The 27,967-nt window shown below is 45.2% G+C and overlaps 1 protein-coding gene across 4 annotated transcripts; it reads left to right on the forward strand.

The window, feature by feature from the left end:
• The first annotated feature begins 3,333 nt into the window (after positions 1-3,333).
• TUFT1 (tuftelin 1) lies at positions 3,334-27,601 on the forward strand. Of its 4 annotated transcripts, none has more exons than XM_032234088.1 (12): positions 3,334-3,410; positions 15,208-15,282; positions 16,211-16,315; positions 18,647-18,733; positions 20,858-20,929; positions 21,580-21,696; positions 22,884-23,012; positions 23,562-23,656; positions 23,789-23,894; positions 23,985-24,068; positions 25,501-25,601; positions 26,835-27,601. In XM_032234088.1, exons 1-12 carry the CDS (start codon positions 3,351-3,353, stop codon positions 26,896-26,898), a joined length of 1,095 nt encoding a protein of 364 aa, XP_032089979.1. In that variant the 5' UTR covers positions 3,334-3,350; the 3' UTR covers positions 26,899-27,601. The 4 variants fall into 4 exon arrangements, 3 of the variants coding, with proteins under 3 accessions (XP_032089979.1, XP_032089977.1, XP_032089978.1); XR_004256701.1 differs by lacking the exon at positions 3,334-3,410 and adding an exon at positions 12,816-12,969 and having other exon boundaries at positions 23,968-24,068; XM_032234086.1 differs by lacking the exon at positions 3,334-3,410 and adding an exon at positions 12,822-12,969.
• The last annotated feature ends 366 nt before the right edge of the window (positions 27,602-27,967 follow it).

Here is a 27,967-nt window from a genome sequence, read left to right on the forward strand (position 1 = left end):
GTCAACTCGCATCCCTGGCCTGCTCTGGAGTTGCCATAGGAGGGATGGGAAACAGGATTGGGCCGTCAATGACGTGGATCAGAACTGGCTTCACTTGGGTACTTGCCGACATGAAGCTCCTAATAATAAATAAATCAGGATTTCTTTGGAAGATTGGCTTGAGGCTCATGATTTAATTAGGGCCTCCGTCGGAACACCGACAACTGTTTTGCTTAGCAAAACAAATCCAGGCCTGTAATTCCTTGGCTTTGATAAACCCAGGTTAAGCAAAACCGTGGTTTAGGCTGTGCCCAAACTCTACCCATACGCCAAATGGGTTTGATGCCTCGATTGCCAAGGGGCTGGGTGTTCCCCCCCGCCCGCCAGCTGAGCCACATACCTTCGATCAGTGTTTCTCAACCTTGGCAACTTGAAGATGTCCGGACTTCAACTCCCAGAATTCCCCCAGCCAGCATTCGCTGGCTGGGGGAATTCTGGGAGTTGAAGTCCGGACATCTTCAAGTTGCCAAGGTTGAGAAACACTGCCTTAGATTGACAAGTCAAACCATTAAGGGTGTGTTTGTGTTGTTTGTGGCAGCAAATGTTTGGAAAACTGGATTTTAAGGCTGGCATCAGAACAGAGGGTGAGGTTGGGCTGGGGGGGGGGGGGCTTGTAAGAGATTCCCCCTCCCACCCCTGGGAGACGGAGCAGAAACCCGGATCTGTTTTCAGCAACGGGGAGATTTTGGCAAAGGGATCCCTGTAATTTGGCTGGCAACCCGCCTTCTTCACACGCCCCGAGGATGGATGTAACAGGTGCTGCTTCGCGAGAGCAGAAAAACAAGCCTCCTCGCCTCCCTGAGGACTAGCTCCTTGGTCGGCCTTTTCAACTTGGTCCGCACGGAGGGGGTGATTTTTTTTTACGCAAATCTTATCGTCCAAGAACATTTTTTTTTTTTTGGCATCGTCCTTCTAAACGTCGAGAACGTAAAGTTTTGCAACTTTGGTAGTTTTAAGATGGTGGACTTCCAACTCCCAGAATTCCCCAGCCGGTGAGGAATTCTGGGAGTTGTAGTCCACCCATTTGAAAACTACGAAACTTTAGAGAAAGAGGAAGGTTAGAGAGAGAATTGCTCCCCTGGCGTGGCCCAATGCACTTTGCCCATGCTCAGAGACCATTCGGACTCTCTGTTCTCATGTGAATATAATTCTTCCATCTGGTTTTTTTTTTTTAAATCTCCCCTCATGGCTTAAACCAGCGTTTCTCCCCCTTCGCTAGCTTTAAAACAGGTGAGCTTCGACTCCCAGAATCCCCCCAGCCTGCCACCTCCATGGACTGCATCTCCCAGAGTTCCCTGGACAGCATGGGATTCTGGGAGTTGAAGTCCACCTCTTTCAAAACAGCCAGGATTGGAGGAAAAAACAACACTGTCTCCTAGGGAGCTTTTAAAAAATCATTTAATTCCCATTTATTCCGTTTATATTGCCGCCCAATTCAGCCAAAAGGGATTGAACTCTGGATCTTCCTTAGGACCAACCGTCGGCGGGAATTGGGTGGCGAAGGATTTTAAGAAATTATTGTTATCCCTGCAAAAGTTGCTGGTGCATTATTGTTATTGTTGTTCTAGAGACAGAACAGGAAATGGCACCCAGGCTGACATTCCATGGAAAAAGCCATAAAATTTGAAAAAACACCTGCAGTTCTGGGCAACGCACCACACCTTATCCGCCCTCAATCACCCCCCCCCCGGGTGCGATGCTCCTTAGGGGTTTCCGTTGGTGCTTTGTGGTGCTTTTTGACACAATTTTGACATGATGACGGACAGGCAGGAAGGAGACTTGTTTTTTAAACAGGGCTTGAATGACGTTTTCCCATTTTTTTTCGGACTCTGCTGTTTTTTTATTTTTATTTTCCCTTCTCTTTTCTCTGGGATGCCAGAGTCGAAATAAAAAGAACTGGGGGAAAAAATCATGAAATATGGCAACCTGAGCATCGAACCTACACGGCTTATGGATGAAGCATGTTAACAGGGATACCCATTGCCATCGGGGGGCACTTGGCACCGTGTCCAAGAATTTGACAAAATGCATCCACAAATTGCAGCTTCCTGCAATAAATAACCCCAGCGGAACTGCAAAAAGATTGTGCTAACTCGGAACATCTTATATTTGAAGAAGGTCCTCGGTTGATACCCAGGACGCTGGCACCAAACCGTATCAACCATTAGCACCAATCAATGGTATTTGCGATGCATTTTTGAATGCTCAGTTGGCTGAGTTTCATGTTTAATGAACAAAGTATAATAATAACAATAATAGCAATAATAATAAATAATTCCTTATTGTCTGTTGAAAGAAAACGTCCTTCTGGGTTCGGCTCCAAGTGGGGGAAAAGACACCGGAGACACGGAGGCTGCTTGGAAAGATGGTTTATTGTTGGACAGGGCCACGTGGCTTGAGCCCTGGACAGAAAAGGGGATCACATGCTTCAATGTTGGTGGAGAAGAAGAGAAGGGCTGAGGGAGGGGCTTGCTAGGCTTTTTAGACCCTGTTTTAGTCCCACCTCTCTGTTTCCCCATTCCCGTGTAAGAAATGTATTCTGATTGGTTGTCAGGCTCCCATGGTGCCATGCAGGGGGCTACTCTCTAGGCTGTGATGAGTTCTCAGATGCCTTGTGGTCAGTTGAGTATATTATCATGCCTTTCTGTACCTGCTGGTGAAGTCTTTGTTATGTAAAGTGGGCTTGCCCGGCCATCTCAATGGCCCATTAACTGGGGATGGGCAGGAAGCTACAGGCAACTATTCTGTCTTTTAAAATATGCTTCTTTCTTTTCACACCCAGAGAAATATTCAATATTTCCTAGGATATTTCATTTTTCTGGCAGAGAGGGCTGGGTGATAAACTTCCCACAGTCAGTGTACAACATATGTATAATGAGTTTGGTTGAGATCCCTCAGGGCACCCTCCCTCCCACTCCCAAAACAATACAACTCACAGTGAAGACAGAAAAAGAAATTCTAATTCCTTAGTTAATAAAGTTATTTAGGTAAGAGAACACTAGGGGACAAGGCGCATGCGCGGGAGCAGAGAGAGAGAGAGAGAGAGAGAGAGAGAGAGAGAGAGAGGCGAAGGGGCGGAGCCCGAGAAGGCTCTTTCTTCCCCATCTCCTCCCCCCCCTCCCCGCTCCGCCCCGCGGCGCGAGGCCTCAAGCAGACCGGCCAACCACCTTCCAGCAGGGGCGTGGCGTGGCGAAAAGGCGTGGCTTGGAGCGGTTCGGAACGCTGGCTGCGTCAGGAGGGGGGCGTGGCCGGTATATAAGCGGCGGGCGTGGCGGTCTCCGCCTCATTCGCGCCGGAGCCTCGCGGCGGAGATGAGCGCTTCGCGGGGCCTTTGCACGTTGGCGCAGCTGCAGCCGCTGGAAGAGCAACCGGTAAGCGTGTGCCGTGTGCGGAGGGGGCAGGGGGGGCAACGCAACTTCATCTGAACCGTTGCACTTTTTTTCCCCCCGTTGTTAAATTTTGCTTTTGGTTTGGAAAAGCCCAAAAAAGCAGCGCCGCGTTGGGGAAGTGACGTGCATCAGATAAGCAGGGAGAAGCACCTTTTGCAATATATATGTATGCATGTATGCATATATTGCTATTATGATTACTTTATTATATATGCATATTATTGCATTAGATTATTATTAGAGTCTATTATTGTATTATTAGCTTATTGCTGTCTGTCTATCCGATGTTGCAATAGAGAGAGATATCTCATTGCAATGTTTAATGACCGCCAAAAATCGGATTTTATTTTATTTTTATTTTATTTTTCTAAGCTGCCACCTTTTTCCTGGATTTATGCGTCTGCAGTGCAGCGTGGAGAGCCGCCAAAGGGGCCCCATTTCCTGGGTGGATCCAAATCCGCTGCCTTTTTCCTTGGGAAGGAAGCCCCCCATTGGGGCCAAACGGGGGCTCAAGAGAGCCCCTGACCATGTGCAGAGTTCCTTCTCCTCCTAGGGAGAAGATGCTTTGCATGAAGGCTCCCCCTGCCCCTCAAGCTTCTCTGCTGGCTGTGGCTTAGGGGACTTGGAATCCTGCCTCCATTCTCCCCCCCTTTTTTTTTGCAGTTGGGGGTGTGTTTCAAAGAGAGCCCCCCCATTTTTGTGGCCTTTAAAAAACATCCTTTTGGCCCAATATTGCCCCCCCCAACCAGATCATTACATATACCTGGCCCCCAACCAGATATATGTAATATCAATCACATATTATTGATAAATCAATGCTATTGATGGATTATTGGTGATGATTCATCAATATTTCTGATGAATGGATGGATTTTTGTGTGTGTGTGCTTGCACCCCCAACTTCCATGTGCAAAAGTTGTATTTTTTTCTCCTTGGAATTGACACCAACCTTTCCCCAAATGCATCATATTATTTAGGATATTATTCCACAGTTTGGGACCTTGTGGGATTGAAACCCTGCCGAGGATGCTAAGAGACGCACAAAACACCAAAACACAACTTTTATTTCAAGGGTTCTTCACTTAATGCCACGAAATGCCGCTTCTCTTTTCCCCTTCCGGCCTGGATCCAAATTCATCTTAAATTTAAAGCTTTTGCGGTGCCTGTGAGCGTGGAAATGCGATAAATCCCCTCCCGGAGCCTTAAAATAGGAAAAGAATTCGGAATAGGCATGTTGCAGCTGTCTTTTTTAGGTGACATCACAATTTGTGTGAGTGTGTGTATGTGTTTTTCCAGGCAGGGTGTGTGTGCAGAGGGGGTCCCTGGCTTGGTCTGGGAAATTGAGGCATTCTGTGGTTGAATTTTATTGAATTATTTATATCCCTTTTCCCAGTCGATAGGCCTCTGGGAAAGCAAAGGGATCTTGTTTTATTTTCACATTATTCATTTATCACCTCTAAGACTCTTCCCCCCTGTCTGCCTCTCCGAGGGACCCTGTAAAATAAAATAATTCCTGGATAAATGAAACTCTTGGTGGTCTACAAGTGTTAAAATGCTGTAAATTAAAGATCCCTCTTTTGCTGCAGTAAACCATTGAGGTCAGTTAATTACCTTTTTTTTAATGTGTCTGGTTTGTAAAATAATTTAATTGTGCCTGAATTATTTCAAAGGGGTTTTTAAGAAAGAAAGAAGGAAGGAAGGAAGGAAGGAAGGAAGGAAGGATGGCACTCTTAAACGCATTTTGTATTAAAGATTCTTTTTCACTCCCGTGGATAAAAAATTACTGCTTTTTATGAGATAAAGAGGTGCTTTTTTAATGGAGGATTTTATAAATAAGTAAATGAAATGCCAGTATGTGGTTATGGATTGAATTTTGGTATATTTAAGGATGAAGGATGTTTTAAATAACTGTAGTCAAATAAAAGTGGGGGTATTATGATGTTAATATAGTAAATATTTGAGTTAAGATATTTGAATTAATCTGAATTATACTTGATGACGGTGGAAGAGATGCACAAAAAGCTTTTTTGTAACCAGCTGATATACTTTTTACAATTCATGTTTCTTTTGGAAATAAATAAATAAAAATAAAAGTTTTAATTAAAAAAAGAAGAGAGGTGCTTTCGAAAGGTGTTTTAAGGTTGCTTTTTAAGGCTTTGCAACAAAACCTTAGGAGAAGGTTAAAAGGAAGAGGAGGTTTGCAAATGAACCTGAGTTTATTCTGCAGTTTTAAAAAGCCTGCCCTTAAATGGAAATTAAGATTCAAGGCCTGGCGTTAAGGCAGCCGAGGTGTCAAGTTGCAATCTTGGGATTCGAAGACCAAAAGGGAAAACAAAGATGATTAATTCTAAAGCCTCTACATCACCAGGTGAAACTCACAAAAAAACCTGGCTCAGAGGGAAAATGACGACACAATTTTGGGGTTAGGATTCAGGTTGTGAATCAGGTGAGGCAGAATCCACGGATCCCAATTCCGGTTAGTCCTCGCCTTACGACGGCAACGGGGCCCCAGATATTTTCTCCCGCTGAGCGAGACATTCGCTAAGTGAATCTTGCCCTGGTTTTTACGCCCTTTCCTGCCACCGTTGTTGAGCGAATCGCTGCCGTTGTTAAGTTAGTCAGACGGTTGCTAAGTGAATCTGGCTCCCCCATGGCAGAAGGTCGCAAAAGGGGGAAATCGCACGACCCCCGGGAGGGGGACACCGCGACCGTCATAAATCTGAGTCAGCTGCTGAGGGGCTGAATTTTGACCATGTGACCAGGGGGTTACTACGACTGTTGTGTGAAAAGTGGTCATAACTCACATTTTTCAGTGCCGTTCTAACTCTGGACAGTCATTAAGTGAACTGTTATAAGTTGAGGACTGCCTGCACACAGACAGAGACGCCCTTAATGTCTCTTCCCCAGGTAGAGAAAATCTCTTTTCTTTTCCACCCCCTTTTAATTTTCTTCCTTTCTCTCTTTCCCCCTTTAAATTTCCTTCCTTTCTCTCTTTCTCCCTTTTAATTCCTTCCTTCCTTTCTCCCTTTAAATTTCCTTTCTCCTTTTTAATTTCCTTCCTTCCTTTTTCTTTCCCCCTTTAAATTTCCTTACTTTCTTTCTCCCTTTTAATTCCTTCCTTCCTTTCTCCCTTTAAATTTCCTTCCTTCCTTTCTCCTTTTTAATTTCCTTCCTTTCTTTCTTTCCCCCTTTAAATTTCCTTCCTTTCTCTCTTTCTCCCTTTTAATTCCTTCCTTTGTCTCTTTCTCCCTTTTAATTCCTTCCTTCCTTTCCCCCTTTAAATTTCCTTCCTTTCTCTCTTTCTCCCTCTTAATTCCTTCATTCCTTTCTCCCTTTAAATTTCCTTACTTTCTCTCTTTCTCCCTTTAAATTTCCTTACTTTCTCTCTTTCTCCCTTTTAATTCCTTCCTTCCTTTCTCTTTCCCCCTTTTAATTTCCTTACTTTCTTTCTCCCTTTTAATTTCCTTACTTTCTTCCTCCCTTTTAATTTCCTACCTACCTACCTACCCACCCTTCTAAATCCATCTCTTCTCCTCCTCCTCCTCCTCCCCAAAATCCAAAATTGACTTTTCTTTCCCAAGTTGGAAGAACCGAGTCTAGCTTGCCTTGATTAAATTTTCTCCCACAGATAAAGATTGATTGCAGAATTCCGCCCCTCCTTAAAAACCGAGGCTGATAAGCATATCTGGATAGTGTCATCTCCTGAAAATGCACTTGGGTGTCACTTATCTCTGTCTCTCCTCCCCCCCTCCCTCCCCCTTTTATTTTCCTTGGCCGTCTGCATTTTCCCACCCGGATTCTTGGAATATTTACAGACTCTCACCCAACGACTTGGCAAGAAAAAATTACCTTCCCTTTCCCCCCCCCCTTCTTTCTACGTTTAATTGCATTCCTTCCTTCCTTCCTCTTTTCTTAACTTTCAAAGTAAAAATAGAAGACCTCTGAACATGTACAGAGTGCTTGCTCTTCTCTCCTGACACCTGGATTTCAGGCGTTGCCCATTTGAAAATAAAAGAATTTTATGGGTCCAATTTTTTTATAGACTTCGGCTTTTTGAAAGAAACTTTTTTTTTTTAAAAAAAATCTGAATAATCCAGCTCGTTACATGCCAGAATTATTAGCTGTAATTAGGAGATGAGAAAGAACAGCTTAAAAAAAAAAAAGAATAAGGCGATGAGTGAAAAGCTTTCAACAAGTTGGGTAGAAGTGTTTTTTCTATTTAAATATGGGCCTTCTCAGACGTTCAACCTGGGGATTTTAAAATTATAGTTGTTATCTCCCAAAATAAACCAGTTCCCCAGTTGTGAAAGGTGTGCAAAAGTATAGCCTGTCTCGCCCTCCCTAAATTTTAGGATTTTTCCGGCTGCTCTTATTAACTTGAGGCAAATCCACAAATAAATTCAACTTTAATGAATTTATATGCCGCCCAATCCCGAAGGACTCCGGGCAGCTTACAGAATAAAACTCTAAAAAAGATAAAAATTAAAAATAAGGAAGAGAAAACAGATTTAAAAAGAAAAATACACCTGGTCCTCGGCTTAACGACTGTTCAAAGCCACCGTTCAAAGTTACGACACCACTGGGGAAAAAAAAGTGGCTTACAACTTTTTTCCCACGGTCCGCGCGATTAAAATTCAGGCCCCCGGCAACCGATAACGTATTTATGACGGCTGCAGCGTCCCGGGGTCGCGTGATTGCCACTTGCGACCTTCCCGGCTGGCATTCCGATGAGCAAAACCCACGAGGGAAGCCGGATTCGCTTAACGACCAATATTTCACTTACCAGCCGCGGCAACAAAAAGGCAGTAAAACTGGATGCAGCTCATTGAACAAGCTCCCTTGTCCAGTCCCAACTGTGTCGTAAGTCAAGGACTGCCCCCATTTTTGAAAGTATTAAGTATAATCTTTGTTGTGGCTGTACTTAAATACAACGAAATTGGTTAAATTGTTGGGACAATGGGGAAACACCGGGAGAAGAAGATAAATTTTTTTTTAAAAAAATCAAATTTTAGTTTCTGGAATTCTGCCCTTCAATATGGCTCATATTGAATTTTTTTTTAAAAAAAATACTAGATTGGATAGACTAAAATTCAAGATCAAAGAAAAAGGAAGATGCAGAATATTTTCAAATACGGGGTTTGCTTTTTTGGTGGTTTGGACAACAGAAGGAGAAATGAGGAGATGGGGAAGCTTTATTATGTAAGCAATTGACTCAGACAATACTCTGTTCACAAGGCACTTATATATGTTAATTAGAAATGTATAAATAAACTAAAGGTAATGGTTCCCCTCGCACATCTGTGCTAGTCGCTCATCTCCGTTTCAAAGCCGAAGAGCCAGCGCTGTCCGAAGACGTCTCCGTGGTCATGTAGCCGGCGTGACTCAACGCCCGAAGGCGCACGGAAGGCTCTTCCCTTCCCACCAAAGGTGGTTCCTATTTTTCCACTCGCATCTTTTACCTGCTTTCGAACTGCTAGGTTGGCAGAAGCTGGGACAAGTCACGGGAGCTCACTCTGTTACGCGGAGCTGGGGATTCGAACTGCCGATCTTTCGGATCGACAATCTGTGCGTCTTAGCCACTGAGCTAAATAAACTAACTATCTATCTATCTATCTATCTATCTATCTATCTATCTATCTATCTATCTATCTATCTATCTATCTCTATATATCTATCATCTATCTCTATCTATCTATCTATCTATCTATTATCTATCTATCTCTATATATCTATCATCTATCTATCTCTATCTATCTATCTATCTCTATATATCATCTATCTACCTACCTACCTACATCTATCTATCTATCTATCTATCTATCTATCTATCTATCTATCTATCTATCTATCTATCTATCTATCTATCTATCTATCTCTCTATCTATCTATCTATCTATCTATCTATCTATCTATCTATCTATCTATCTATCTATCTATCTATCTATCTATCTATCTATCTATCTATCTATCTCTATATATCATCTATCTACCTACCTACCTCTATCTATCTATCTATCTCTCTCCCTATCTATCTATCTATCTATCTATCTATCATCTATCGTCTATCTATATATATATTTATCATCTCTCTCTCTCTCTCTCTCTCCCTCCCTCCCTCCCTCCCTATCTATCAGATATCTATCTATCAGATATCTATCTATCTATCTATCTATCAGATATCTATCTATCTATCTATCAGATATCTATCTATCTATCTATCTATCTATCTATCTATCTATCTATCTATCTATCTATCAGATATCTATCTATCTATCTATCTATCTATCAGATATCTATCTATCTCTATCTATTATCTTTCTGTCTATCTGTCTGTCTGTGTCTATGTCTATCTATCTATCTATCTATCATCTCTATATATGACTGGATAAAATTACCACATCTCTGTTGGCCAACAACATCTGATGAAGCTTCTTCTCTCCTAGTAAATTTTGGGATGGCGGAACAATTTCTTGAGCCACTCAGAGGTCCAAGCTCTTGACTTTCCTCTTCATGGCTCATGTTTTTTATGGAAAACTTTCCCGAATGTAACTCTAGAATTATCTTTATAAGTCTTCCAGGAAAGTAAAACGACCCATATTTTTCAGAAGAACTTGGATTCCAATCTGGTTGGTTGCTGGGTAACTATTGAGGAAGCTTCTCAGTAACTTTATTGTTCGACCCAAGGCTGTTGACTTCCTTGCTTTCGTGGTCCTGGCAATCTTATGGGTCTTCCATCACTCAAGGCTTTCAAACGTAGGCAACCATTGTATTGGAGGGGTACTATACGGTCTCTTGCCTTGAGCAAAGCGGGTTGGACTAGAAGACCTCCAAGGTCCCATCCACCTCTTTATTTCTTTATGTTTGTGGCGTCCAGTTAAGACAAGGTCACCACCCTCCAGGCCTTCCGTAAAGCCCTAAAAACCTGGCTGTTCCGACAGGCCTGGGGCTAATGAGCTTTTGTCCCCCCCCCTCGAATGGTATGGTGGTTGTGTGCTTTTAAATTGTGCATTGTTCTGTTCGTCTTTTTTATTCCTTATTTGTACCCACCCCCCCTTGACTTGGGTTGTGAGCCGCCCTGAGTCCCCTTCGGGGAAAAGGGCGGCATAGAAATATAATCAATCAATCAATCTTTATTGTCATTTTTTTCTGCACGCACAATGGCAGTGTGGGAAAAAGGGTGGGTTCGGGTCGGCCTTACATTGAGTTGGAAACCCCTGGTGGTCTTCTCTAGAAGGCCCTCTTCTCCGTCGCGAAAGGAAGGCTCGAGGCGTATTTTTCCTTCTTCCCGGAATATACCGCAAGATAAAAGGCCTTGTAGTGTTGACTTCTTGGCTGCTGCTGGTTTTTCTTCTCCGGCATCCGGCTAAAACTCCTCTTACCAAAATGGGCTTTCGGCAGAAGGTCAGAGGAGGAAAAGGACTTCCCTTTAGCTCGGGAAAACGAGGCCAATTTACATACCGACACAGCTCCTCCGAAGGGGGGAGGCATGTCAGCTCTTCCGAACAGCCTCCTCCTCCTCTGAATTTATTGTCGCGGATCCCATCTTGAGTTGCGAAGGGCAGAGACAACACAGGAGTGTTTTGACAGCTCGGTTGGAAAGCAAAGTCGTCGTGCCGGTTTTGAAGAGCGTTGATTGCAACCCCGGCCAGCCGCTGCACGCACAACAGCGGCAGGGAGGGTGTCCGTGTGTGGAGGGAATTCTGGAATGGCTCCTTGTGTGTTTTTTAGTTTTGGGGTAGGGGGCTGTGAAGGCTCCGTTTTTTGCTATCAAGTCCGTCGTACCACCTTTGTCAAACGCGGTTTCTTGGCGTGGGATTGCAGACCCGGATGTAAGCTTGTATCTCTGGAGGGAAAATAATTAGAATTAGAATAATAATAATAATAGTAAGATATCCAAGGCAGTTTTTCTACTTTTGGGAGTACAGAGGGGTCTCTGTCGGTGGCATCTTCGTTACATTACCGGTGGGAATGGCTAGGGTGGAGATTTGAACTGGAAAGAGAGAAAAAGAAAGAAGGGATGAAAAGAGGGGAAGGAAAGGAAGGAAAATAGACAGGAAGGAATGAGAAAAGAAAAAGAAATGGATGGAGGGGGGGAGGGAGGAAAAAAGGGAGATTTGAACTGGAAAGAGAGAAAAAGAAAGAAGGGATGAAAGGAGAGTAAGGAAGGAAGGGAAAGAAAAATAGAGGAAAGGAGGAAGAGAAGAGGGGGAGTGAGGGAGGTAGGAAGGAACAAGAGGAAAGAGGAAGGTAAGAAAGAAAGAAAGAAAGAAAGAAAGGAAAGGAAGGAAAATAGACAGGAAGGAATGAGAAGAAAAAGGAAGGGAGGAAGGAAAAGGAAAAGAAATAGAGGAAGGAAGAGCAGGAAGAAATAGAGAAAGGGGGAGAGAGGGAGGAAGGAAGAGAAGGAAGGAAAGAAAGAAGGAAGGAAGGAAAGAAAGAAAAGAAAGGAAGGAAAATAGAAAGGAATGAGAAGAAAAAGAAAGGAAGGAAGAAAAAGAAAAAATAGAGGAAGGAAGAGAAGGAAGAAATAGAGAAAAGGAGATAGGAAGGAAGAGAAGAAAGGAAAGAGGAAGGAAAGAAAGAAAAAGGAAAGGAAGGAAAATAGATAGGAAGGAATGAGAAGAAAAAGAAAGGAAGGAAGAAAAAATAGAGGAAGGAAGAGAAGGAAGAAATAGAGAAAGGGGGGAATGAGGAGGGTAGGAAGGAAGAGAAGCAAGGAAGGATTGACATCCAATTTTTTCTCCGGGCAGTAATATCAAAAAACAATTAAAATCTTCTTCATGTTTGCTCTGCCTTTCAACCAGTTTCTAGGACAACAAACTCATTCCGATCCTCAAAACTTCCATTCCCCCCCCCTTCCCCCCCTCAAGGATAAAGTCCAGAAGTGGTTTCCAAGCAGAAAGGAACTTTAATGAAACTTTGGACTCGCTCCGGGTGGGGAATTCCGTAAAAGTTTAGCCGAAGAATCACTGCTATTCTCTGCCTTTGGCGGAGCAAACCCGACATTAGTGGTTACGCCACAAACCGACTTCTCGTATTTTGATCTCTCTGGTTAATGTAGGAAATCCTCAATGGGGCTTTACTCTTGAGTTAACCTCTGGTGAAGGGTGCCTGCAGGCTGCATAATTATTATTTTTGGGGTGGGTTGGGGGGCTTTCATCCTGACCACAGACCATTATGCTTGGAACACAATGCATTTTTTAAAAAACTGCCTTTTTTTCTCATTTTTCACATCTCTGTTGGAAGGATAATAAAATGTTATTAACTGCCCAGAAACTGCATCTCTTTTCTTAAATCAGTATTTTTTTTTTCAAACACCGGCCCTTTAAGAGATGTGGACTTCAACTCCCAGAATTCCCCAGCCCAGGAATCCTGGGAGTCGGAAGTCCACACCTCTTAAAGGGCCCACGCTTGAGAAATACGGTCTTAACAAATGCCTGGAATTCTTCGCAGTTTCAGACTCTTAGTGGAGTCCTTCTGGTTAAAGGGGATCCAGCAGGGGAGCATGGGTCCCCCTGTGGCCAAAAGTCCACCTTGCAAGGTGAGCGTTGTTAAAAAAAAAAAAAACAACAGGAAAAGTCTGCTGTGAATTTTGCTCTGCAAATTCCCAGGAATTCCTTGGTGTTTCTCCAGGAAGGATGTGTGTGTGTGACCTCTGGTCTCCTGTATCAGATCGGGGAGGGTGGGGGGGCTTTCCCAGCTGTCCCCCCCTCCACCCTCCTCATCCTCTTCCTCCACCTTCTCTTTGCTGTGGCTTGCAACCGGCAGCCGATAGGAATGACTCACCTGTACTCCCAGCTCTTTGGCTGGCTCCCTTTCCCGCTGCCATATTTGGCGAGGTGGCGCTGCCCCTCGTGTTAACTTTGTTTGCCCGATGGCTTCTGGAGATAACGGCAGCGGTGACGCCATTTGGAAAGGTGTCGTTCCATTACGGCGGAGGGTAAGGAAAAACTTGCTTCCCTCCCTCCCTGCTCGAGCAAACGGGCACGAGAGAATTGTTTCTTTTCTTCCCAGGGGTCAAAATGCTTTACGGAGGGTATTTTCGCAACGGGGCAGCCCCTGGTGCGGTTGACAATTAAAGTGGCCTGGCAGGAGGATGGTCAAGGGGTCAACACCCCTCCCGGAAGCTGCCACGATGGCGTAATAATCCTCTTTCCAAAAAGTTAGATTTTAGATTTAAAGTTTATTTATATGCCGCCCTTTTCCCTGGGGGGACTCAGGGCGGCTTACAACTTAAAAAGGGGGGGGGGAGACAAACTTAACATATAAGACAAATACATAATTAAAACACAACAGTTAAGAGTATAATTCAAAATTAGCTAAACTTAGCGAAATCCAGTGGTAATAGGCATAGTTAAATAAAAATTGATAATGATAGTAATGTATACAATGTTGAGCTGTTACGATAAGTAATAATTGGATATGAGACGGGAAGGTTAGAAATATTTTTGGACTATATATAAAGATTATTATTAATAATAATAATTATAATACAAAAACCAAATCTAGATACAGTTAAGTTTTAACTAATTGGGGGAAAATGCTATGATATAGGATATAGTTAAATAAAGAAAGGATAATGATAACAAATTATATACATGGAGGATTAGAAAATTTTGGTATTAAATATTATGGGTGTTTAGCTAGAACAGGATATGAGGATTTAATGTTAAGGGAGGATTTTACAAATAAGTAAATGAAATGCCAGCATGTGGTTATGGATTGAATCTTGGTATATTTAAGGATGAAGGATGTTTAAATAACTGTAGTCAAATAAAAGTGGAGGTATGATGATGTTAATATAGTAAATATTTGAGATATTTGAATTAATCTGAATTATACTTGATGACGGTGGAAGAGATGCACAAAAGCCTTTTGTAACCAGCTGATACATTTTCTAAAATATGTAAAGAAGGAGGAGTTGTATGTTTGTTTTGAAAATAAATAAATAAATAAATAAAAATTAAAATCCTTGACTTAACGATCATAGTTAAGTCCTTAATTTTCCGTGGCCAAATGAGACATTTGTTCCATTTTGCGACCATCCTTGCCTCCGTTGCTAAGCGAATCGCTGCCGTTGACAAGTTAGCAACCTGCTTGTTAAGCGAATCGGGCTTCCCCCCCCCCCCCCTTAACTTGGTTTGTCGGAAGGTCACCACATGATGCAACCGTCATAATTTCAAGCCCAGTTGCCGCACATCCGAATTTTGATCACGGGACCACGGGCGATGTTGCGGAGGCCGTAAACGGTGAAAAACGGTCACGATAAATCGCTTTGTTCTGTGGCGTTGTCACTTGGAATGGTCCCTAAGCGAACCCGTAAGTCGAGAAATACCTGCATTAGCCATAATCAAAGAGTTGGCAAGCGTTGGAGGAAGCTGCCGGATCCATCAGTGTTGGATGGGAACATCTGGTGGGAAAGACATCTGGTGGCCCGTTAGGCAGCTCATTTGCATAGGGTAATGAGGTTCCCACGCCTAATTCCAGTCACAGCCTTCCTCGTTTTTTTAATCTCGTTTCGATTCTCCTCCGTCTCCCCCAATGCTGGCGTGTTGCAAATGGCAAATTCTTCTCCAGGGAAAGTTATTCTTTTTTGCATTCTTTCCCTCTCCCAGGCCTAAAACGGGGAAAATATTTTCCCTCTCTGCTTAGAGAGACACACACACACCCCCAAGAGTGGGACAGCCGATAAATTAAAATAAATCTGAATACATTTGCATGAGCCAAACGCCGCTAACTGCTCTCTTTTTTTCAACCTCTCTCCTTATGGCGACTTCAGGACAGCGTCAAAGTCTTAAGGCTGACCCTTCAGAATGACCTTCCGGGGGACCGACTCGACCAAATGAGGCAAAAGGTGAGAGCATATGCGCCGGTCAGCCCTGCGAGGAAGGCCCGCTTTGTTTCTGCAACTTTTGTTCTGTTTAGTTGGGAAATATTTCAGCAGCTGGAAATCACAGGGCCTCCGTCTCAATTGAGGTTGTCTGTCCCTTTAAGACTTGAGGACTTCAACTCCCAGAATTCTTCGGGTCGGGGAATTCTGGGAGTTGAAGTCCACAAGTCTTAAAAAATGGCCGAAGTTGGTCTAAACAAAATCGGGACGAGTTCCTTGCTCACGCCAACCTGGAGTGGTGGGAAAGTGGTGTATTTTGGGGGTCTTTGCTGGCTTTGAACTCCCCCCCCTCTACCTCCCTCCCCCCCTCTTAATGTTGTGGCCCGCCAGTGGATTCAGACATTGAGGAGGTTGGGGAGGAAGATGGGCTAATCCTGGAGTCTGGGGGAGGCTCTGCGTCGGAGGCAGAGAGGGGGCCAGGGCCGTCTGACAGTTATCAGCTGCCTTCGGAGTCAGACATCAGTGAGGCAGAAGAACAGCTGGAGCCTGTTCCCTGTGTGCGCATGCGCAGAGTTGCCAGAGGAAGGGAACAGCTAAAGAACAGGAGTCGACTTGGGAGGAAGGCCACAGGTGGACGGTGAATGGCCCCTCCCAGAGGGAATAAAAGAGGAGCGAAAGGGGAGTGGAGTTTGCAGGAGGCCATTAGTTCGCTTAATTGGTTCGTGACTCTCCGAGACTCCTGGCCAAGTTCTGCAGATCTCGGCCTGGCAGCTCTCCAAGCCTGATAAGGTCTGTGACCATAAATCCTCCCTCGAAAGACTTTGCTGGATGCAAATGAGCAGGATTCACAGCCAATTAATAAAAGGGGTTTTTGTCGGGACAATCGGGAGTTTGCTTCCTGCTCTGGGGAAGCCTCGGTCACAACACTTAACTCTGTATCTTCTCGTCACAGCCGGTGGGACGAGCCTTCGCCATGGTGGCCAACCGTCCGGCCAGCAGCCACGGCCTGGCGTCCGAATGCATCAAATCTAACGAGGGGGACGAAGAGATAATTAAGGTGAGGGGCTTCCCCGGGGGGATGAGAACATGCCAGGCCTAACCACTCCCCCTCCCTTCCACCTCCTCTCGCTGCTCGGAGACGTTTGATAGTGAGATGGGCAAACAATAAATTTAACAGACCGATAAGGGAGAATATTTGTAGCTCGGGGTTGAAATGAAGGTGCGTTCTTGAGCTTGCCGGTTTCCTTGCAGACGTTTCGTGACCCAACTAGGTAACATCATCAGTGTTAGAAGGAGAGGGGATTGCGGGGAGGAAGAAAGGAGGAGGACTGGCATTGCGGGGAGGAACAGGAAGAAAAAGAGGAGGAGGAGGAGGATGGACTGTGGGGTTCTTGATTCCCTCTGAGCTTGCTGGTTTTCTTGCAGACGTTTCGTGACCCAACTAGGTAACACCATCAGTGTTAGAAGGAGAGGGGATTGCGGGGAGGAAGGAGGAAGAAAAAGAGGAGGACTGGCATTGCGGGGAGGAACAGGAAGAAAAAGAGGAGGAGGAGAGAGGAGGATGGACTGTGGGGTCCTTGATTCCCTCTGAGCTTGCCGGTTTCCTTGCAGACGTTTCGTGACCCAACTAGGTAACACCATCAGTGTTAGAAGGAGAGGGGATTGCGGGGAGGAAGGAGGAAGAAAAAGAGGAGGACTGGCATTGCGGGGAGGAACAGGAAGAAAAAGAGGAGGAGGAGAGAGGAGGATGGACTGTGGGGTCCTTGATTCCCTCTGAGCTTGCCGGTTTCCTTGCAGACGTTTCGTGACCCAACTAGGTAACATCATCAGTGTTAGAAGGAGAGGGGATTGCGGGAGGAAGGAGGAAGAAAGGAGGAGGACTGGCATTGCGGGGAGGAACAGGAAGAAAAAGAGGAGGAGGAGAGAGGAGGATGGACTGTGGGGTCCTTGATTCCCTCTGAGCTTGCTGGTTTTCTTGCAGACGTTTCGTGACCCAACTAGGTAACATCATCAGTGTTAGAAGGAGAGGGGATTGCGGGGAGGAAGGAGGAAGAAAAAGAGGAGGACTGGCATTGTGGGGAGGAACAGGAAGAAAAAGAGGAGGAGGAGAGAGGAGGATGGACTGTGGGGTCCTTGATTCCCTCTGAGCTTGCTGGTTTTCTTGCAGACGTTTCGTGACCCAACTAGGTAACATCATCAGTGTTAGAAGGAGAGGGGATTGCGGGGAGGAAGGAGGAAGAAAAAGAGGAGGACTGGCATTGCGGGGAGGAACAGGAAGAAAAAGAGGAGGAGGAGAGAGGAGGATGGACTGTGGGGTCCTTGATTCCCTCTGAGCTTGCTGGTTTTCTTGCAGACGTTTCGTGACCCAACTAGGTAACATCATCAGTGTTAGAAGGAGAGGGGATTGCGGGGAGGAAGGAGGAAGGAGGAAGAAAAAGAGGAGGACTGTGGGGTCCTTGATTCCCTCTGAACTTGCTGGTTTTCTTGCAGACCCATCTAGATAACATCATCCGGGCTAGAAGGAGAGGGGGTTTTCTGAGAGGTTTAGGTTTATTAGATTTATATGTTTATTAGATGTATAGGAGAGGAGGAGGAGGAGAAGGAAGAAGAAGACTAGGAAATAAATAAAACAGTATAAATTGTAAAGATACAAGCAAGTCCTAAGTGGGGAGAGATAGATACTAGGAAGAGAAGAATAATAGTAATTCAGTCTTAGTAGATAATTCGACAGTGGCAAGGGAATTAGATGTTTAGCAGAGTGATGGCATTTGGGGGGGAAACCCGTCCTTCTGTCTAGTTGTAATACAATACAATAATTACAATTGTTCTGGTGTGCCTTATAGCCTCGTTTTGAGGGTAGGAGTTGAAACAATTTACGTCCAGGATGCGAGGGGTTCCGCGGATATTTCCCCAGCCCTCTTTTTGACACGTGCAATATACTAGTCCTCAACAGGTCGGCAGCCGTTCGGGTTTTCTGCCGCTCTGATTCTCCTCTGAAGTTTGTCTCTTGTCTTGTTGTGTTGTTTTTTTCTGCCTCTTTCCTGGCTCCCAGCTGGCTCTGGAGTTTCGCCTTCGAAGCCCAGCCACCCCTCAATCCTGCAAAAAGAGACATTTCTGGCAAGGAAGGTTTTGTGCGCACTCGAACGGCCCCGGGGATGCCGTTGTGTTCGCAGAACCGGTGCAGCCTGCTTCTTTTAAAGCTCCTCAGGGTGTGTGTGTGTGAGTGAGAGTTTGTGTCTCTCTCTCTTTGTGTGTGTTTTTCCATGCTCCCTGCCTGGCTTTTCCTAATCCCAGTTTTCGTGCATCCCAGGAAAATATCGGTCTGGTTCTCCCCTCCACCTCTCTCTCATTCCTGTCTGTTGTCTCTTGTTGTGGTTGTGTGACTCAGGTGTACCTGAAAGCCCGGGCCGAAGAGAGGGCGAAGCACGAAAACGGGGCCCCACCGTTGACAAACGACAACTGTCATCCGCCAGAGGTAATGGACGCCTTTTTCAACACGGCAGCAAAACGGGGAGAGGCTGGGATTTGGGAAGGGAAGGGAAGAAAAAAAATCTGAACGTCTCTTGGTTGCTTGGAGCAAGTTTCCAAACTTTTCCCGGCCTGCCAGTTAAAACAAAATAAAATGAATGTCACCCTGAGCTCCAAAAATCAGAACCGAAACCGGCTAACAAGAGTTGGAAGGGACCTCGGAGGTCTTCTAGTCCAGCCCCCTGGTCGAGCAGGAAGACCCCATATAGCCTCCGACAAATATCTTCTTAAAAAATCCTCCAGGGGAGGAGCAGAAGCCACGACATCTAGTGGTAAACTGTTCCACTGGCTAATTATTCTCCCGGTTAGGAAGTTTCTCCTTAGTTCGGTTAGTTTCCATCCATTGCTGCTTCCCCTCTTCAAATCTGGTTGCAAAAATTTGCTTGTGATTTCGGGTGCTTTCCCCCCCACATCAAATCTTGCTGGAAAATGTCTTCTTTTATTTTATTTTATTAAATAAATTTTATTTCTCATATATACATTCACAATGATATAATCTCATAACTGTTGTTAATAATATGTATTTATAACAATTTTTCTCCCCTACAATTGACAATATAATTGAGATTGCTTTCTTACCATCCCATACACCCATCTTATTTTACAACAATCCTACTTCTTCCTTCCTTCCCTCCTTCCTTCCCTCCTTTCTTCCCTCCTTTCTTCTCTCCTTCTCTCCTTCCTTCCCTCCTTCCTTCCCTCCTTTCTTCTCTCCTTCCCTCCTTCCCTCCTTCCTTCCCTCCTTCCTTCCCTCCTTTCTTCTCTCCTTCCCTCCTTCCTTCCCCCTTCCTTCCCTCCTTTCTTCTCTCCTTCCCTCCTTCCTTCTCTCCTTCCCTCCTTCCTTCCCTCCTTCCTTCCCTCCTTTCTTCTCTCCTTCTCTCCACACAAGGAAAATGTCTTATTTTGTGCTTGGAGCCATCCTTAAATTTTGCATTGAAATGCAAAATTCTGCCTATAAGTGCAAAATTATTCCCCTCCACAAGAAAAGAAGAAAAACAAGGAAACTAAAGAGGCTTTTAAATTGGGTCAGTTGCAAAAACTAAATAATTGGGGAGGTTGTAAAAAGCCTTTTAAATCATTACAAAATGGAGTTTTCAGATGCACGGAGAAATATTTTTGAAGCTAAAAAAAAAGCGCGTGAATCCTTGAGAGACAATAAAAGAGGCAGAAAGTTTGTTTACACCCACAGTAAAAAAAAATAGAAATAGAATTTGAAAGGGGTGGGTGGGATTTAAATGAAAGGTGTTAAAAGTGTAGAAGAGGAAGAAGTGAAAAACAAGAATTCATCGGACAATATTATGGAAATTCAGGGAAAGGTAGAAAGATTAGAGAGGAAAGGATGGGGGAAATACTCCCCCCCCAAAAAAAAGAAGTAGTTAAAAAAATAAAAAGGGAAATACTTTGCAGAGAAAAGTGGAAGTTTTGGTGAGGAGAGTTTGCAAATAATACGACTTTAAAAAGATAAAAGGGATATATATATATACAAGAGATAAACAAAATATAGAAACAAAAACTGCTTCTCTTTCTAGGGGGAGATGTTTGATCCCCCTAAAATCACTTTTGGGGGGGAGGTTTGGCACAAAAAGACAGGCTTTTATTCCTGCCCACCCACCCACCCCAAATCCGTGCCTACTTTTGACAGCCTGGTCAAGTTGCCAAACTTTCAAGCTTTGCCAATAATCCCCCCCCCACACACACACACTCCAGCTTGGCAAGAGATGCTTTGCGTCTCCCTGGCACCAAAACTCACCCTGCCTAGCCGGCTGATTCACTCCTCCTTCGCCCAGCCATGCCCAGGTGGCACAGGGTTGTTGGCACTGTCTCTTTGAGTTTCTTGGCATAGCCGCACATGTGCCGCGCCCGATGGGAGCCTCGGCAGCTCCGGGAAGGAGGTGTCCCTGACTTCAGAATTGGTGTGTGTGTGAGACAGTTGGGGGGGGGGGGTCCCTCGCTGTGTCTCCCTACCAAACTCAGCACCCTGTTTTTCGATAGAATGGATTGGTGGCCTCGGTGCCATGCTGAAATCTCTATTTTTATTTTTTTCTTCTTCCTCCATTTCTGACAACACAAGTTTCCCTCCAACAAGTCAAACGGCTTCCAGCCTCTTCGGACAGTCACGTACCGCACCGTATCCATAAGTCAGGTCAGTGCCCGGATTTTTAATATTTCCCTTGCTTTTAATTCTCCCTGTTTTTAATTCTAATATTTCTGCGGTATTTTTTAAGGCTGTTGGTCCACCTTTTAACCACCCCCCCATAATCCCTTGTGGGGTGGAGTCTGGGCAACTGAACGGAGCTAGCAGTGTTTTTTACTGGCCGGACGCTCGCCCTGTCGCCAGAGCGTTGTTTGGCAGATATATTCTCATTGTGCCCAGAGTGGGAAATATCTGCCTCGGCCTAGAATTGAACTCACAGCTTTCTGATTGTGGGACCCCAGAGCACCACTCTAGATTTCCAACATGGAATAAATACTGTAAATGAAGAATAAATAACACCCCCCCTCCTGAATTTGGGGTGATGTTTCAGACGCACATTTTTTGGGGGGGGGCAGCTTCCTTGGATCAGTTTAAGAACCTTAAAAGTCTAGCAAACTCATCTATTTCATTTCTTATTTTTCTAAGTTTTCCTGCCCACCTTCTGATGATTTTGAGTTTCTTTAAACATGAAAGAAACAACGGAAATCACATTTGTCCCTTTAAAAAAAAAACACCATTGGAACAATTGCGGGTATTTTTACAGGGAATCCCCCCACTTACGACAAGCGGGATTAACCCCCCCCTCTTCTTGCGCTTAGGACGAACCCACCTATCCCACCGAGGACATCTCCATCATGCGCGAGACGACCAAGAGACTCTTTTCAAAACTTCAGGAGGCCGAGAAGAGGCACCAGTCTGACCGCTCGGCCTACGAGGTAAGGGAGGGCTGAAGTGCAAAATATTGGGTTGCAAATGGATTGTTTCTTGCAATAGAATAGAATAGAATAGAATAAATATTGGAATATAGAATAGAATAAGGAATGGAATAAAATATTGGAATAGAATAGAGAATGGAATAAGGAATGGAATAGAATAGAGAATAGAATAATGGAATGGAATAGAAGATTGGAATAGAATAGAATAAGGAATGGAATAGAATAGGGAATAGAATAATAGAATGGGATGGAATAGAAGATTGGAATAGAATAGAGAATAGAATAAGGAATGGAATAAAATATTGGAATAGAGAATAGAATAGAATAAGGAATGGAATAGAATAAATAATAGAATAATAGAATGGGATGGAATAGAAGATTGGAATAGAATAGAGAATAGAATAAGGAATGGAATAAAATATTGGAATAGAGAATAGAATAGAATAAGGAATGGAATAGAATAAATAATAGAATAATAGAATGGGATGGAATAGAAGCTTGGAATAGAATAGAGAATAGAATAAGGAATGGAATAAAATATTGGAACAGAGAATAGAATAGAATAAGGAATGGAATAGAATAAATAATAGAATAATAGAATGGGATGGAATAGAAGATTGGAATAGAATAGAGAATAGAATAAGGAATGGAATACAATATTGGAATAGAATAGAGAATAGAATAAGGAATGGAATAGAATAGATAATAGAATAATAGAATGGAATGGAATAGAAGATTGGAATAGAATAGAGAATAGAACAGAATAAGGAATGGAATAAAATATTGGAATAGAATAGAGAATAGAATAGAATAAAGAATGGAATAGAATAGAGAATAGAATAATAGAATGGGATGGAATAGAAGATTGGAATAGAATAGAATAAGGAATGGAATAAAATATTGGAATAGAATAGAGAATAGGAATGGAAGAGAATAGAGAATAGAATAATAGAATGGGATGGAATAGAATATTGGAGTAGAATAGAGAATAGAATAAGGAATGGAATAAAATATTGGAATAGAATAGAATAAGGAATGGAATAGAAGATTGCAATAGAATAGAATAACTTTATTGTCACTTTGAACGTACACTAATTGGCACACATCAAAAATGAAATTTCGTTGCATGCAGCTCTTAACTGGGTGGGAGGAGTGTTAAATCCGGATTTTCCTCCTCCTGTGTTCAGACGTCCATCTCGCATTATCGGAGGGAAGCGGAGCATTCAGGCATCGCCCTCCGGAAAGCCGAAACGGAACTGGAAATGAAGGACCTTAAATTGGAAGAACTGCAACGGCTTCTCACCGGCATGGAGAAGGTATCTATCCCTCCTCCTCTTCCATCTCCTCCTCTATCTCCTCTTCCTTTCCTTTCTTTTCTCCTTCCTTTCTCCTTCCTTTCTTCATTCTGCCTTATTTCCCTTCTCCTCCTCTGTTTCACCTTCCTTTCCTTTCTTCTTCCCTTTTCCTTCTCCCTTTCTTCATTCTGCCTTCTTTCTTCCTTTCTCTTACTCTCCAGAAACCCCATTCCTTTCTAACACTGATGATGTTGCCTAGTTTGGTCATGAAATGCCTACAAGCAAATAACCAAGCTCAGAGAGCACCAGGGACCACGCGGTCCTCCCCCTCCCCTTTCTCCCCCTCTTCCTCGGGGGTCTTTCATCCTGGGGCTGTGAGGCCATTGAGATCCTTGCTGGATTACTTGGGGTGCAAACAGGCCCGTTTTGGGGCATCCGGAGCAGGATAACCAAGCGGGAAACAGCGTCCGAGTCTCTTTGGGGCAACTGACTTGTCTTCCTTTTGAGAAAGCAGAGAGCGGCTCGCCCTCGCCGTCCGTCCCACCTCACCTTCCTCTTCCTCCTCGGCAGGAACACCAGATCCTCCGGCAGAAAGTTCGGGACGGCGAAATGCAACTGGAAGATCTGCGGAGCTCGGAGAAGGACAAGGCAGCCGAGCAGGAAAGGTGAGGCCGCCGTGGAGGCTGGGGTGGGAACACACATACCCCCGGCAGCCGAGACCGAGGGAATCTGATTCGGCAAAGAGCTTCTCCCCTCCCGTCAACGCCGCTCGGTTTCCGGTTTCCCCTCCGTCGCAGGTCGGCCAAGTTAGAGAAGGAGGTCTCCGGTCTCCGGGAGAAGATCCACCACCTGGACGACATGCTGAAGAGTCAGCAGCGGAAAGTCCGGCATATGATTGAGCAGGTTGGTCCGGCGGGCCCGAGGACTGGGCTGTTGGTCCGGTTGGGGATGGACGAGGGGCTGAATCCAAATCCAGGTCTTTTTCCCCTTCAGCTGCAGAACTCCAAGACGGTCATCCAGTCGAAGGACACTATCATCCACGAGCTCAAGGAGCGGGTGGCGTATCTGGAGGCCGAGGTGAGGAGCCCGCCGGTTCTTGTTTTGGGTTCCAGAGGGGGGGGACAGAACGGGGTGGGTGCGAACGGCGCGTCCACAAGCGTGCGTGGCAACTATCCAATGGTGTGCTGCATATCCGGAACAGTGAGGACTAGAATCTTTTTATTTTTTTTATTTTAATACTTTATTTGTAACATTTCCTTTAAATGCTTTTTGGGTCGATTGCTTACATAATTATGTTTTCGCGGCTACCTTATTTCCTATCTCTGTTATTCAACCCTTGATAAAACAATCCTCGGATTTGGAAGTCCTCTGTATCTTTCCTTTCTTTTGTCTTTAATGTTAAGTTTACCCCTTTGTGGGTACTGGGACATACTGGGATGTATCCTGCTGGCTGGCTAAGTCGCTCAGCTTGTCGATCAGAAAGGTCGGCAGTTCAGCGGTTCGAATCCCTAGCACCGCATAACAGAGTGAGCTCCCGTGACTTGTCCCAGCTTCTGCCAACCTAGCAGTTCGAAAGCACATTAAAAAATGCAAGTAGAAAAATAGGAGCCACCTTTGGTGGGAAGGGAACAGCGTTCCGTGCGCCTTCGGCGTTGAGTCATGCCGGCCACATGGCCACGGAGATGTCTTCGGACAGCGCCCCCCCAAAAAATCCAGGCATGTGGGCGGGGTTTATTTTATTTTCTTTGCAAAGCTCTGCCCCCTGGTGGAATTTTAGAGAACTTTTAGAACGCTCCATTGTCTCAGAAAAGTTGTGTTTATCCCATTTGTGTGTCAGAAAATGGGCTCTGAGTGTCGAGGGGGGGGAGAGGAGGAGGAGAAGTGCCTATTCTTGTTGGATTGAGCCCAGATTTTTAGGGTGGGAACTTTTCTACAGCAAATTTGGACACACCCCCCCCTGCAAGATGTGAATTCCTCCCCCTTGGTAAACAGTCTTCCAAAGGTGAATTTATGACCACAGACCTTATCTAGCTTGGAAAGCTGCCATGTACATATTTGGCACAGAGTCTCTGAGATTCGGGGACGGGTCTTCACACTCCCGAAAGAAATAAAACGGACGGTTTCCTGCAAAAGCCCCCTCCCCTTTCGCTCCTCTTCTATGTCCTATGGGAGGGGCCATTCACCGTCCACCTGCGGCTTCCCTCCCAAGTCAACCCTGATTTCTCAGCTGATCTTCTGGCAGCTCTGGGAACAGACTCCTCCTGTTCCTCCGCCTCGCTGCTGTCTAGCTCCGAAGGCAGCTGAGAAACTGCCAGACGGCCTCGGCCTTCGTCTTTGCCTCCGACGCAGAGCCCTCGTCCGAGCCTTCCCTGGACTCCAGGACTGGCCCGTCTTCCTCCCCAACCCTCCTCACTGTCTGATTCTGCTGCCACCTCCGCTGGCCACGCCCCCAAGAGGAATTTCTCCCTTAAATCCCGTTTCTTCTTCTTCTCCTTTTCCTGCCCGGAAGAACCTGGAAATGCACGACCGCATGGAGCACCTGATTGAAAAGCAGGCCCACCCCGCGTCGTTCCACAACCGCAGCCGCTCGAAGTCGGAGACCGTCAGCAGGTGAGAGCCGCCATTGGGTGGGAGGGGGGACGGTGGCTGGCCTGAAGGTTGCCGTTGTGCGGGTACAGCCCCCTGCCCTTGCGGGGGGGGGGGGTTTCCTGCCTGTTGTAGGTGAGGGGGAGGGACCTCCTCTTCTAGCTCAGAGAGTTTTGGACTTTTGGGATTCGCCTGCAGGCGTTTCGTGGCCCAGCTAGGCAACCTCATCAGGTGGAGGGAAGGTAGGGCTGGCTAGGCAAGCGACTCACAGCCTGCAAAGCTCCCTCTTCCTCGCACTGATGGGGTTGCCTAGCTGGGTCACGAAACGTTTCAGGAAAATGAGCTCAGAAAGCACCAAGACCCCTTTCTACCACGGCTTATTTCTATCTTCTTCCACTCCTCCTTCCCCCTCTTCTCATCCTTCCCTCCCTTCCCTTCTCCAATTCTTCCTTCTTCCCTCCCCACCCCTCCTTTTCCTTCCTTCCTCCCCTTCTCCAATTCTTCCTTCCTTCCCACCTTTCTTTTTCCTTCCTCCCCCTTTCCAATTCCTTCCTATCTCTCCTTTTCCTTCCTTCCTCCCCTTCTCCAATTCTTCCTTCCCTTTCAAATTCCTTCCTCCTTTCCCACCCTCCCTCCCCCTTTCCAATTCTCCTTCCTCCCTCTTTCCTTTTCCTTCCTTCCTTCCCTCCCCTTCTCTCCTTTCCCTTCCTTTCTTCCCTCCCCTTCTCTCCTTTTCCTCCCCCCTCCCGCCCCTTCTCCAATTCTTCCTTCCCTCCCACCTCTTTTTCCTTCCTCCCCTTTCCAATTCCTTCCTTCCTATCTCTCCTTTTCCTTCCTTCCTCCCCTTCTCCAATTCCTTCCTTCCCTTTCCAATTCCGTCCTCCTTTCCCACCCTCCCTCCCCCTTTCCAATTCTCCTTCCTCCCTCTTTCCTTTTCCTTCCTTCCTTCCCTCCCCTTCTCTCCTTTTCCTTCCCCCTCCCTCCCCTTCTCTAATTCTTCCTTCCTTCCTTCCCTCCCACCTGTCTTTTTCCTTCCTCCCCCTTTCCAATTCCTTCCTTCCTATCTCTCCTTTTCCTTCCTTCCTCCCCTTCTCCAATTCCTTCCTTCCCTTTCCAATTCCGTCCTCCTTCCCCACCCTCCCTCCCCCTTTCCAATTCTCCTTCCTCCCTCTTTCCTTTTCCTTCCTTCCTTCCCTCCCCTTCTCTCCTTTTCCTCCCCCCCCTTCCTCCCTTCATTTCTCTTTTCTTTCCCTCCAGCAAAAGGTTCACCAAGCCTGTGGGACCGAAACCTTTGCCCCTGATCCGAGTCTTGGAAACATGAACGGGATTTCGCCACTCTGCCTGGCAAGATCGCGCCCACCGCAAACCCGCTGGATGCCTCTCGTTTATCGCTTCGTCCACCACCACCACCCCATGTTCCTCACCCTCCCCTCCTGTGCCAAGGGAGGGTGTTGGCACGAGCAGGAAGGGCCTCCCCAGGCCCTAAAAGCGGTGAATTTTATACCGGATCGAGGCGGAGGAAGAGGGAAACGCGTGACTAGCAGAAGAAGAAAATTGGAGCAAGTGAATAAACGGGTTCAGTTTAGGAAAAATAAAAAAGGGACAGTGCCTTTTAAAACTTCCCGGTTGCCCCAATTTCATAGCTTTGGTTCCTGGGCAAACTTATTTTGGGGTAGAGAGGGAGAAGGGAAGGAGCGTTAGTGGAGTTTTCCCCTTGAATAAAGCTTCATTCAAATTTTTAAAAAACCCTTTTCTTATTCTTCTTTGCCTTGTGAGCGAGGCGCTTCACCGTGGAGAATCATCCCTCCCCGTTATTTTAAAAACCCATTTTAACCCTCTCGCCCCCCCCCCCCCAAAATAAAACCAACCGAGCTGAGATTCCTCTTTGCCCCCCACCCTGGCGGAGGGTGGTGGTGGTAGAGAGACTTGTAATAAATCCCTGTAATTTAATTTAGAGCCCGTTTTGTGTTTCTGTACATATTTATCTATGAAATAAACTCAAGGATGGTCTTTAAAGAAAAGTGCCTGATTTGTTTCGCTTGTCGTGTCTTTTTTTAATCCGCTTGTTTTATATTTTAAATTCTTTTAAACTGTTTTTTGTGTAAGCCGCCCGGAGTCCTTCGGGATTGGGCGGCATACAAATCCATTAAAAATTGAAAATAATTGAAATTTCCCCCTGTATCTTAAACCGTCTCTCGATCCTGGTTTGCGTCAAAAGTTTTTTTTTTTTTTTGAGGAACCTGTTTCCAAAAAAATTCTGCTCGGTTGGCATTTAGATAAGGAGTAAAAAAAGCTTATTTATTAATCCCCTTTGAATGCAGTTTATGGCATTTAAAGGTCAACAATCTTTTTAATGATCCAGGAAACGGGTTTTTGCTCAGCACCCTAAG

This window comes from Thamnophis elegans, chromosome 17 (genome assembly GCF_009769535.1).
Source record: "Thamnophis elegans isolate rThaEle1 chromosome 17, rThaEle1.pri, whole genome shotgun sequence".
NCBI classification, from domain to species: domain Eukaryota; kingdom Metazoa; phylum Chordata; class Lepidosauria; order Squamata; family Colubridae; genus Thamnophis; species Thamnophis elegans.

Excerpts from the sequence above, each read along its gene's own strand:
- TUFT1 (XM_032234086.1), top strand. The coding sequence starts at position 12,862 with ATGCCTGGAATTCTTCGCAGTTTCAGACTCTTAGTGGAGTCCTTCTGG. Across the intron at positions 15,283-16,210 it reads TCGACCAAATGAGGCAAAAG|CCGGTGGGACGAGCCTTCGC; the intron begins GTGAGAGCATAT and ends TTCTCGTCACAG. Across the intron at positions 16,316-18,646 it reads GGGACGAAGAGATAATTAAG|GTGTACCTGAAAGCCCGGGC; the intron begins GTGAGGGGCTTC and ends TGTGTGACTCAG.